Source organism: Schistocerca piceifrons, chromosome 2 (assembly GCF_021461385.2).
Source record: "Schistocerca piceifrons isolate TAMUIC-IGC-003096 chromosome 2, iqSchPice1.1, whole genome shotgun sequence".
Taxonomy (NCBI): domain Eukaryota; kingdom Metazoa; phylum Arthropoda; class Insecta; order Orthoptera; family Acrididae; genus Schistocerca; species Schistocerca piceifrons.
The window spans coordinates 1,066,944,830-1,066,958,348 of NC_060139.1; the positions used below are offsets into that span (position 1 = coordinate 1,066,944,830).

At 37.6% G+C, this 13,519-nt stretch overlaps 1 protein-coding gene across 1 annotated transcript in view; it reads left to right on the forward strand.

The window, feature by feature from the left end:
- Nucleotides 1-12,737, forward strand: part of LOC124776578 (F-box-like/WD repeat-containing protein TBL1XR1) — a 168,323-nt gene extending 155,586 nt beyond the window's left edge. Inside the window, exons 10-11 of the mRNA XM_047251625.1 lie at nt 7,227-7,328; nt 12,523-12,737. Coding sequence (XP_047107581.1) covers nt 7,227-7,328; nt 12,523-12,552 — 132 coding nt within the window. The 3' untranslated portion in view covers nt 12,553-12,737. The remainder of the gene's footprint in view (nt 1-7,226; nt 7,329-12,522) is intronic.
- Nucleotides 12,738-13,519: the final 782 nt, after the last annotated feature.

Consider the following 13,519-nt stretch of genomic DNA (forward strand, 5'->3'; position numbering starts at 1 on the left):
ATCTGAGGAACACTTGCTGCTGCATCTTAACAGGTATTTCGTTTTGGCAAGTCACCACGACCACTGTCCCATGATATGGTCCTGCTTATGCACAGTAAAGTAGAACAGCACACAGTATCTCACCATACATATATTAGTTTACATTGATATTTTCATAATATATAAATTACTGGTGTTGGATTGTCACTCATCTGTAAGACGATGAAAGGATATGCTTCACTCCCCTGGAGTTTAAACATCTTTCTGTAGAGAATTAGACAGAACATAGACAGTATGATAGTGATTCTCTTCATGATCATTATCTTATATATTGATTGCTGATTTTCTTTTGGGAGAGGGATCCAAGTCTACAAACAATATTATTTTCCTTACTATAGTTTCCTAGTGTTCATTAGAAATTTTAGCAAATTAATGACAAGTATATTGAGTACAGAATAACATACTTTACGCATCAACATTGCATTTTTTGACTGTAACAAATACATGCATGCTTGTCCACAGGAATAGGCACTGCGGTGGCTATAGCCATTGTGAAATACATTAAATGAATTCGCAATTGTGAATAAGGACGGCCATCAGATGTGTAGACTGGAATGACGAAAATGAAAATTTGTGCTGGACTGGGACACAAACCTGGATTTCCCACTCCATTGACTTCATTCCATTCTATGACTGATGGTTGTCCTTGTGAATTCGTTTAATGTATTTCACAATATCTATAGCTGCTGTAATGCCTGTTCTGTTGGACATGCATGCATGTCCATCATATTTCTTTGCCAATACTGGGCAAGAGACTTTCAAGTACAATTGTCTGACCTGTTCGGGAATATACATAATGGATTTATGAGTACAGCTTGTAGGCACATGGTTGATGACGTGTGGAAGTTTGGGTCTGGCCATGAGTCTTGCACTGGTATCTAAATGTTATGGTGACCGCTTGCAGTATGCAGGAAATCTGGGTTCGTGTCCTGGTCTGGCACAAATTTTCATTGTCATCATTCCATTCTACAGCTGATGGTTGTCCTTATTCATAATTGCGAATTCATTTAATGTACCTTCACAGTAATTCTCTCTAACAGCATGCAGGGAAAATGAATGCTCACCTCTTTCTGCGTGAGCTCTGATTTCCTGTATTTTGTTATGATGATCATTTCTCTCTATGTAGGTCAGTGTCATAAAAATATTTTCGCATTCGGACGAGAAAGTTGGTGATTTAAATTTTGTGAGAAGATCCCGCCCCAATGAGAAACCACCTTCATTCTAATGATGTCCACCCCAAATCCTGTATCGTCCTTGACACTATCTCCCCTATTTCTTGATAATACAGAACATGCTGCCCTTCTTTAAACTTGTTCGATATACTCTGTCAATCCTGTGCGGTAAGGACCACACACCGCGCAGTAGTACTCCGAAAGAGGACTGGCAAGTGTAGTGTAGGTAGTCTCCTTAGTAGACCTGTTGCATCTTCTGTGCGTTCTTTCCAATTTAAATTGTTTATAATCTAACTGATTCCTTTTAGCACTCATGTGGATGACCTCATACTTTTCATTATTTACGGTCCGGTCAATTGGCAATTTTAACACCATACAGATGTCTCTTCTAAATTGTTTTCAATTTGTTTTGATCTTCTGATGACTTTACTAGACAATAAATGACAGCACATCTGCAAACAACCTAAGACAGCTGCTCAGATTGTCTCCTAAATTGTTTATATAGCTAAGGAACAACAGAGAGCCTATAACACTATCTTGGGGAATGCCAGAAATGACTTTTGTTTTACTTGATTACTATCTGTCAGTTGCTACAGACTGACGGTTCTGACACGAAATCATGAATCCAGTTGCATAACTGAGACAATATTTCATAAGAATGCAATTTGATTACAAGCTGCTTGTGAGGTATGGTGTCAAAAGCCTCCTGGATATCTAGAAATGCAGAATCAGTTTGAAATCCTTTGTCAATAGCACTCATGCGAGTAAAGAAAGGAATGATGCTTTCTAAATCAGTGTTGGATGTATGTCAAAAGACCATTCTGTTTGAGGTAATTCATAGTGATTGAACGCAGTGTATGTTCTGTATTGCCTTTCTTGAATACTGGTGTGGCCTGTGCAACTTTCCTGTTTTTGGGGATTGATCTTTCATTGAACGAGCAGTTATATATGATTGTTAAGAATGGAGCTATTGTGTCATCATACTCTGAAAGGAACCTAATTGGTAGACAATCAGGACTGGAAGACTTGCAGACTTGCTTTTATTAAGTGATTTAAGTTGCTTCACTACTCCGAGGATATCTAGTTCTAAGTTACTCATGTTGATAGCTGTTCTTGAGTCTGCGCTAAATTTTTGGCTTCTGTAAAAGATCGCCAATCTTTTTTAACTTAACAGTCGCTTGCCTTCTAATGTGAACTTCAGTAATCAAAATAAACCCTGCTTACAGGAGTAATGAGGCCTATCATGCTCTGGCTGCCATGTGGTTCCATGAAAGATTTTATTTTGACTTTAAGCTAATTTGGTGAAATTATATTTTGAGGACATGTATATCTTAAAATTGTCTCATAACTTCTGTATTACTTTATTACCATTCAAATCACCTTTTTGATCTATATTATCTCTGCTGTACTATTTCAAACATTTCAAGCAGTATCTTTATTATCTTCATTTTTAAATTTCCAGTTATTTTGCAACTGAGGCTACATTAATTTTGCAACATTACAGTAAACCACACAGATTAAACATGTAATTACTATTTCAAGCATTATATATTATTTTCACCACATTCCTCAGTCATACGTTGTTCACATTTGATGTATACTGTTCTTCTTTCCCCTTCAGAGATGGTATCCTTTTGCACGACACCCTCAAACCTATCCCCCAAGATACAGATGTAATCTGCCCTTTTGGTACCCCTTACCCTTTCTCCCTTTTATCATACCATAGTACTTATATGTGGGTGCTCTCCTTTGTTCATAACCAACAATAACTCTTCTCCTAACCAATCCGCAACATAAAGAAAACTCCTACCTTAAACCCGTCTTTTACATATTCCTATAGTATTGCGGGCAGAAAGCCATATCATGCTAGCACATCATAAATACTATCTTAGTGGTCATGTATGTTGTTTTGTGTCCTTCACATTAATGTGATGTCAGTTTTTCAGAAAATATTAAAATAATCCTGTGAAGAAAAAAAATTATTCCCTACCGTGATTTGGGATATCAGTGTCTTTACAATATCAGCATTGTATAGTGCTGTATTGTTTGCAGAACTTTTTCTTCATTAAAATCATTCATACGTTTTTCCAATAATGTGAAAGTGGAACCTTAGTCAGCTTTTTTATCTGGATCTATACATTCTTCTAAAACATTTAATCTTACATTATTTTACCCATGTCAGATCTTGTGAACTCCATGGATGTTAATGATAAATAATGATCAATGCAACTGGCCACAAGTACTTTTAAAATGTTTTGGGCTATGATGCCCATCTTAAGATAGCTAATATTTAAATTATGTAGATGTTTTGGACAGCACCATGTCATCTGCTCCTGCAGTAAGTTCCAGTTTATTTTGTTGTGGTCCATATGGGTTTCCAGGATGATGTACATGTTGTTGAATTGCAAGCAGCACACAAATTGTAAGTAAATTACTGTGGCGCACTTCAAAATAGTATTAATGTCAAGTGTTAAGTGCCAGACATGTGCTATGCACTTGATGCTTTTGTTTACCATACTGTGGGCACCTGGGCAGTGGGTAACTGCAGGGACAGTTTGAGTCTGATGTGCACTTAGGAGACTTGTTATCCAAATGTGCTCTGTGATCCAAATGTGCTCTTTGAGTTGCAGAACAATATGCGTGTCTAATGCAGTCTCCACCAAGGGAGAAGTGATTGGAATCCTGTTTTTTCCACAGTTGCTGTGGAAATGGGACTACACTATGTCTTAATCTACCACATGTCACCAGAATACTGTGCAGAAGTGGGCTTTGGGGAAAGGAAGGTGCAGTTTGTTAACTTGTTGACTGTTGATTACAATATCAACTACTTCATATAGCAGTTTTTGCATTGTTTTTCTCAAAAGCTTGCAATGCAGGAGAAACTATTTCAAATGATGAAGGAGTTTTTGATTATACTTCTCAAACAGAAGCTAAGTGAACTGTTTCAGAATCCCATGCATTATGGATCTGAGGCTACTGCTCACTTGTTGCACAGATGAGCAAGTTCCCTGCTGCCACCAGCTTTATTATTATGGTCTGGTATCAAAATACAAAAGTCTGTTAACATGTTTGATGCAGCCCAGCTGCAGTGACATGCATCACATGGTTTATAAGCCTTGGCATTTCCAAAGTGAAAATTGTTTGAATAGGAAAAGTAGTCAAAAGCCACAAGTAAGAAACTTTTCCAGAGAAATCTGTGGGCAAATTGGGCTTATTATACTGAAAGTTGTAAAGTGTGAGATGAATAGCTTCATATGACAGTAGCTGGCTTGTTTCATGCTACAGGACTTATAGAGTGCTGTGAGTGTTGACCACAGCTGTGTCATACATTAGCAGTACTGTTTTTGTGCTGACAAAGTATTGCATCTGTTTGACAGAAAATTTCTCTCTTATTCACTGTTGAGCTTTATATGCTTCGATATTAAGTCTTTCGTGGCTATGGGCATACATGTATGCAGGCAGGTAGAGCACCCAGATGGCTACAGGCATTCATATACGCTCAGCAGGCAGAAAGACCTGACAGCTAAGGGTAGGGTATTCCTGTATGCTTGGGCACAACAGCGGGTAAATGTGCACAATAGAATGATGAGTTGCTATTGTCCACATTTCAGCATTCCTGCCAATGGTGTTGTTAGTGCCCTTCTATGGTATGTTGGAAAGAGCTACATCTTTCACCTGCTCCCGGTTGCTTTCAGTTTACGAGTAGTTTGAATAGACACCATTTGATTTCCTAATGTACACAAGACAAATTACAAACATATACAGGGTCTGGCAGGAAGACCACCCGTTTCTGGAGAGGCTGCTTTTTGAGCTGTGATGGGGATACTCATGTGAAGGGGGTATGTGCCATTTTCAGTACGTGCCATTGCTTGGCTATATGAGCACCTTGTGTTTTTTTTGGAAGGAGTATATTTGTAATGGTGGTTCTGTGATTGCTACTCAGTGGGCACTTTGCATTTGGTGTGGACTTGGCCGACATGATTCTGTTCCTTATAGAAAAACCGTTAGAGTTTGGGTTTCAAACTTTAGAATATCAAGTTCTGGACTGAAAAGAAAATCTGGCTGACATTGGAGTGTAACAACACCAGAATGTGTGGTCCATGTGAAGCATCCATCCAGCAATCTCCAAAGTGCTCAGCACCTAAACATGCACCTGCCCTGGGATTGTCCAATAGAGATGTAAGAAGAATCCAGCACTGATATTTTCAAATGCCATACAAAATGATGGTTACCCAAGAATTAAGTGAGAGAGATTTTGAAACTCACTGAGCTCTTGGTGAGGAAATTTCTTCAGAACATTCCTCATGGCACTATTTTGATTTCTTCTGATGAGGCCCGCTTTCACTTGTCAAGTACCGTAAATAAACGAAATTTCCACTACTGGGCAGTAGAAAACCCTCAGGCATGGTGTCTGAATTTTTTCGAAGATGATTGTGTAACAGTAAGGGGTAATTCAAAATATCACTGTCACATGATAAGAGATCTTCCTCTGACCTAAGTTAAACCAGATTTGTTTTGGGGGCTGTGAAGAGGGAGAAGCCTGGTTCCTGTAAGATGGCGCCACCACTAACACTTCTCGGCATTAGCTAGAAGTTTAGAATGTGTTGTTTCCTGTATATGTTCTCTCTTCATGAGGAGACATTCCCTGGCCCCCAGGGTCACCCAATTTATCACCTTGTGATTTTTTTTCTTTCTGTGGGGACACTGACAGGCTCAAGTGTACCTTGTAAAGACTCAAGCACAAAATAAGGCCCCAAGAGTAGATTATGTGCCCTCAGTATCACTGAGATCCATGGGAGGATTGGCCATGACAAAATTACCCCACCTGGTATGCAAGGGCATATGAGACAGGTGAAATGACCTCTGCAAGACATATGAGACAGGGGAAATGACCCCAGACTTCAAAAATAAGTTGGAGTGCTGACAAATATGGACATAACTGAACCTTCAGCTTAATGAGTCATAGATGAAGAACATAAACATGAATTATTTATGCAAGAATGGAAGAACTGGTAGTCACTGACTTCAGGGAGGATCAGTTTTGATTTGAGAGAAATATATGAACGCACAAGGCAGTACGACTCTGTGACTTATCTTACATAATAGGCTGAAGAAAGTCAAACCTATTTTTATAGCATTTGTAGTTTTAGAGAAAGTTTGAACAATCTTGACGGGAATGCACTCTTTGAAATTCTGAAGGTAGAAGGTATAAAATACACGTAGTGAAACCTATTCACAACTGTTACAGAAACCAGACTACAGATATAAAAGTCGGAGGACATTAAAGGGAAGCAGTAGTTAACAAGGGAGACAGCCAGAGTAGTAGCCTGAAGCATTTTCTTTTTTCATTGTGTATAAATCTGTCAGGCCCATATATTTCATATCACAGTTGTGACATAAAACCTTATAAACTCCTGAGCATTTTTACTTGTTCTTGTTATTTTGTAATTTATGTCATATTTGTGTTTTGATGTTATTTGTCTTTAGGTAGGTAATTTTAATATTATTTTTTTGAAATGTGTGTATTGTTTTGTCAGACATTCTTCCTATATGTTCCATGGCTGTAAACTGCACTTCGTTTTATGATGAGGTGCCCATACAGTGTTTTTCTTTTTCATAATTTTGTAGCCTATAAAACCTTGACCATTGCCTGATGCTGCCCTAATATTCTCAAAACACAATGGAGACCACTTGCAGCATTTGCCTTGTAGGTATAATTTTTGGGCAGACTTTGTAGTCTATAATGATGCTTTGTCTTCTTTTATCTATTACCAGAGACCTCTGGAGATAGATATTAGCCATCATCTCTAAAGTTTGTGTTAATGTTGCAGAAACACTAGTGTGTGTGTGTGTGTGTGTGTGTGTGTGTGTATTCACGCACTTAATTTTTTATGTTTAGGCTGCTAGTGTAAAGCTTTCCAAATATTTCTTGTCCAGTTGATACTGTTCGTATTCTGCCCGTTACATCTTACTGGTTGTTAGAAAAGTAATTAACTTGCTGCTTTTGTTTTGCAGACCGGTCAGCTTGTCCACAGTTACAAGGGGACAGGAGGGATATTTGAAGTATGCTGGAATTCAAGGGGTGATAAAGTAGGAGCCAGTGCTTCTGATGGAAGTGTAAGTATTGAAGTTAATAGTTTTTGGTTGATACTATAGTACATATAAGGGTAAGAAAAATCACAATAGCTACACCTGTGAGATTATGAAAAAAAGAAAAGAAACAGCAAGATGTAATTTAGTTCCCCAGCTTGTTACTAGCACTTTTGTCATCAGAAACTATTTCTTAGGTGCTTATTCATAAGCACCTCATGTGTTTCAGAAGTTGACTGTATGACAACTATAAGACACAACATACATAACTTGTCTGCTGAGAGGAAACTTCATTAGCCAGCTGAAAAGAAATTTATGTAACTCAACTTGCAGGTGAAAGAATCTCTTAAGATAGTAAAGTTATATCTGAGGGAAAATGGAGAGATAACAAAATACCTGAGAGGGGAGAGTGATGGGCATTAACCTTGTTTGCAGGAAGTATTTGGTCTGGATTGAATGATATTCACGAGTTTTGGCGTGCAGTGTTTGGAAGATTATAATTTTCTAACAAGTGCAACATATGCTTATTCATAAGCACCTCCTGTGTTTCAGAAGTTGACTGTATGATAACTATAAGACACACAGGAAATGGACACACATCAGTGGGCAGAGCATTTCTCTAGGTTTTTGACTCACATTACGGGTGCTCAATATGGGCACCATTTGTGACATGGCAAACAACAATACGGTAGTCAAACTCTCGTTGCGCATGTCCCAACCACCCTTGGTTGATAGCAGCAGCCCCAGTAATTATTCATTCTTGCAGCTCTTCCAAATTAAGGCAGGAAAACATGATCTTTGACATAAGCCCATAAGAATAAATCACACAGAGTTAAGTCAGTTGACTGTGGGGGCCACTGAAGAATAGGTGAGTCATGATGAGTTTAGCATTGAGGTAACTATGAAATTCTGAAAAAGAGTGTGGTGGAGCACTATCTTGATGCAAAATGAAATCTCCACTGTGTTGCTGTAATTGTGGTACAAGCATTGCTAGAGCATGTCCAGGTACACGAAACGTGTCACATTTTTCTCCACAAAGAAAAATGATTCATAACCTTTTGAAGAGGACATGGCACAAAAGACATTGACTTTAAGTCAACCACACATGAGTTCCAAAATATATTATGGATGTTCTGTGCACCAAACACCTAATCTAACCTAATCTTACGATGATTCACATTTCTAGACACATGAAATGTGGCTTTGTCACTGAAAACCTGCTTTGTGAAAAACCGTATTCCTCAAGTCGCCGCATCACGCCATTGCAAAAGTCGAAACAAAGCTCATTGTCTTGAGTAGTCACCATACATAGCATCTGCCACCGCTCACATGTGTCATCAATGTCTTTGTGCTCCTAACGAGTGTTTTCCATGCATGCTTCACCTTCTCTGCTGACAGTCCCAGCTAGACTGTTTGTTCGTATCACATAAGCAGTAAGTAGTCTCTTGGGATGCATTGTTCCACTCATTGATTGTTTTGTATGTTGAAGCTTTTACCTGATTTTTGATAGGAAATTATTGCTGAAATGTCACAATTGACTTATATTTAACAATTTCTGGGACACAACACATTCATTGATCTGTTGTGTACCACATTCTGGAATCCCAGCCCCCTAGTGGTGCACCATGGATCAATGCCGTAGAATATATTGCGAATCAAAACACTGAGCTCTATCCACCAATAAGTGCCATTTTTCAATATGTCTTGTAGTTTTTGTGCAGCTGTCTTCTCTAAACCCAGGAGGTATGTATCAGTCTGCTGCATAGTTCTCATAGCATTCAGAAAGTAGACTGCATTGCACTTACAGAATTCTGAATCTTACAGTGCACAGTGTTCCTTAGTAGAATGCCTATGAAAGTATTAGTCACTCAGCGTTTCAGTGTTTTTAATAATGCTCCTGATATTCTTTCATTAGATTAATATTTGTTAATTGAAATGGCATATTGTTGGGGCATTTGTGTGTCAAGTTTGCAAATACAGGTCTAAACTAACCAGATACAGCCTGTAGCAGCCAGGGACTCTTAAAATATGATTCATCTGTTTTACGGACTGCTTCCTCTCTCCTTAATTTCAAATTTTTGTAGAGTTTTTTTCTGCTAACTGAACTGTAGAAGCACTCTAAGAGGAAAAATTGGCCAGTTTGAAGAGTGTTTCAAAACTGAAATTTGTTACACTCAAGGCACATTATTTTCCATGGTGAATATTTATTGTGGGTTAAAACAGTATTCCACCTAGGATTTACCACTCAAGTTGCTAGAGTTTTCTGGGTACCATTTTTCTTATAACCTAATCATATAATTGCTGAATAATTTCTATATGTTAGTATATTGGTGGTCAAATGTGCATAGAAAACAGAGTAGGATGATTGTGTATTATGCGGTCTACAAGTATAATCAGTGATCTCAGATTTTATTCATATTTTGTGTGCAATTCGCTAAACTATGAAAGGGGAAGATAAAAATTTCTAACCCACAAATTTTGCTATGTTGGAGTTGGAGCAGCGTTTTCAGGGAAGGATAACCAATTGCAGTGATAATGTTTCAGAAATTTTGATTAAGTTTTAAAGTGCTGTGTTCACTGAGTAATTGTGGTAAAGCTGCAGAGTCTTATAAGTAAATAGTGAAATACATTGTGGCTCTATTAAAAAAATTGAGCAAGTTTTAAATACCTTATTTCAATCTATACCTTGAAGGAGACATGATGACAATAAAAGAAAGATTCAAGAGCGGTATTAAAATTCAAGGTTAAAGGATATCAGTGATAAGATTCACTGACGACGTTGCTATCCTTAGTGGAGGGAAGAATTACAGGATCTGTTGAATGCAATGGTGTCCTAATCGGTACAGAATATGGATTAAGGGTACACTGAAGAAAGATGAAGGGAATGGGAAGTAGCAGAAATGAAAGTAGTGTGAAATTTAACATCGAAATTGGTGATCATGTAGTAAACCGAGGAATTCTGTTACCTTGGAAGCAAATAACCCATGATTGGTGAAGCAAGGACAACATAAAAAGCAGATGAGCACAGGCAAAGAGCATTCCTGGCTAAAAGAAGTCTACTAGTATCACACATAGACCTTAATTTGAGAAATAAATGTCTGAGAATGTACGTTTGGAGCATAGAATTGTATGGTAGTGAATCATAGACTGTGGGAAAACCAGAACAGAAGACAATCAAAGCATGTGAGATGTGGCGCCACAGAAGAATGGCGAAAATTTGGTGGGCTGATTAAAATTAGGAATGAGGATGTTCTCTGCAGAATCAGCGAAGAAAGGTACATATGGAAAATGCTAACAAGAAAAGGAACAGAATGACAGGACAGGTGTTAAAATGCCAGGGCATAACTTCCATGATATTAAGAGTGATAGTGAGTAAAAAATGTAGGAAAGACAGAGACTGGCATACATCCAACGAATAATTGAGGATTTAGTGTGCAAGTGCTGCTCTGCGATGAAGACTTGGCACAAGAGAGGTAGGGCCTATGTACCCATTGATTGAAAGATAGCATGAGTCACGTAATGAGGTATCTCAAGAGAATGATCACATTCATGCCAATGAATGTAGATTATGAAAACATTGATCGTGTGAAACTGAACTTGAACTTTTCTCACATCACATCCTAAAATCCTGAGAACAATGGATCAAGAAATAAGGTGGATGCAGTACTTCTTGACTTGCAGTACTGCACTAACATTTATTATTAATACAAGTATGTGGGTATAAAAAAAATTTTGTGACTGGATTGAGTATTTCTTATAGAGCAGGACACATCGTATTGTCTTGGCTGGAGGATTGTTGAGACAAGAAGCGATATCCTCAGACATTTTTCATACAGTGAACTACTATGTGAAAAAAGCTGAACAAATATCCAATCAAACTTGCTTTAAATAGTCTGAAATATATAATTGTGCACTTCACAAAATGCAGAAAAGCAGTATCATATGACTACATCATTAGTGAGTTGCAATTGGAATCAGACGATTCATACAAATATCTGCGCGTAATAATTTGTGGGGCTATGGAGTGGAATGATTACATAAAGTCAGTCATCCATAATTCAGGTAGCAGACTTTGGTTTATTGGCAGGATAATGTGCAAATGTAGACAGTCTACAAAGGATACTGCTCAGGTTGTCATTTATGGTTTCTGCACATTATTTTGACAGTTGACCAAGCTGACTTCACCATGTGCTGCAAGTTTTGCTATTATGTGAGCTCACTGCCTGGACGCCAACCTGGTGGAGCCATCTGGAAGCACACCATTAATCAATCACAACGAGACAACATGAGAGATCAGGTCATGTGTTTGTTTGACTCGGGAGAGCATCACAGTAATGCTGAAAAACCTTGAAGTGGCGGACTTTTGAAGACAGGTGTCAGCTATCTTTTGAAAGCATCCTTCTAAAGTTCTTGGAACCAGAGTTGAAGGAAACAGTGTAAGAATGTACTACAGCTCTGTACATATCATTCCCATAAGGACTGCAAAGCCAAAAGTAGGCTAATTATGGTGCATGCCCGCACGCGCGCGCGCGCGCGCGCCCACACACACACACACACACACACACACACACACACACACACACAAAAGTAGCCACTCTTCTCACATCATAGGCACTTGGAATGGGTGAAATCTCTAATACTCAGTACATTGCTAAGTAATCCCTGCCGTATACTTCATAGAGGTTTGTGAATTTTTGGCAACAAACATCAGAACTACTAGTAGTATTCTTTAGCAGCTCCTCATCAGTTAATGAATCTGACTGATTTTCAGAGGAATAATATGAAAGTTTGGTTAAGTTTTTAAGAGTTAGTTACTTTTTCTATTGTCAGATGATTAAAAAATATTGCAGTTTAGATCAATGCACATTGAATTTGTGATACATTTACTACTGCTTTCTACCAAATTATGCTCTGAAATACATTGTGGTTTGCAAGGGACACTTTATTGGATAATTGCAGGCCTTCTCGGAAATATTTAATATTTTCTAGAGGTGAAATCTCTTTCGAGATGAGAACACACATTTGGCTAGGCCATCACTTTTAGAGATTCAAGGATTTAAAATTCATTTAATTTGGTGATGTAGTAAATGAAATACAGCAAATGCTAACCTGATGAAAATTCTATACATAAATTGTGCTATAAAATAGCATAGTTAGTAACATAAATGTTTTTTCTTTGCTGTCAAGAAAAAAGCTAACAGAACTTTTTGGTTCCTTTCAGGTGTTTGTGCTGGACCTCCGCAAGCTTTGAGAGAAAACTCCTTTTTTAAATTAGGTACTAATGGACTCTGATCAGTGTTTTTATATATGTGCAAATGTCTGAACAATAATGAGAAACAAAAAGACTTTTTTATGTGTCAGTACGTTAAATGTTACATATATGGTTTGTGTACTATCCGATTAGTTTACAAAATAAAGTACCTTTATTTTTAGATACATTTCTGATATTCTATTCCATCATCCTCCTTATCAACAGAAACAATAATGCTACAGAACTGAGAGGTAATTTCTTACAGGAAAAATCCATTTTAATATAATTCTCAAAGCATTCAGAAATAAGACTGCACAGCACTTACAGAATTCTGTGTCTTTTCTAGATCAGTGTACTCCAGTATGCCACTTATGAAATAATTATTCACTTAAATTACTGTTGCATTTGTGTGTCAAATTTGCCACTACAGTTACAATAACTCTATGAAGTATAGACATATAGGCTGTAACAGCTAGTGACTCTTAAAATATGATACGTCTGAATTATGATCACCATATTAAGAGACTTAACTAAATTTTCTGCCTCTTTTACAAGGGCAGTGGTCAAGATGGCAGTTGTGACACAAAGCTGAAAATACCTCTTTAATTGCTGAAGTATATTTTCTCATTAAATTATATATAGAGTATTGAGCATTTAAATTACACAATGTATCCCATTTTAGACGCAACTGCAATGTACAAGCATTGGAGTCAAATGCCAAGCACTGCAAATTACGAGGTGGTGGACAGCAAAAAATGAAGCTGCTGAGAATTTACTATCCTTGTTACAAAACTATGACTGTAGGGCCATTCCATATCAAATCACCCAATAAAAAATAAATTTTACACACACCTCCTTAGATTTTCATGAAATTTGGCTCAAATGGTTATACCATTCTGACAACACCAGCAATTTTTTTTTGCTGTATCTCTTATAGTTTTTTTTTTATAAATTTTTAAAGTTTTTA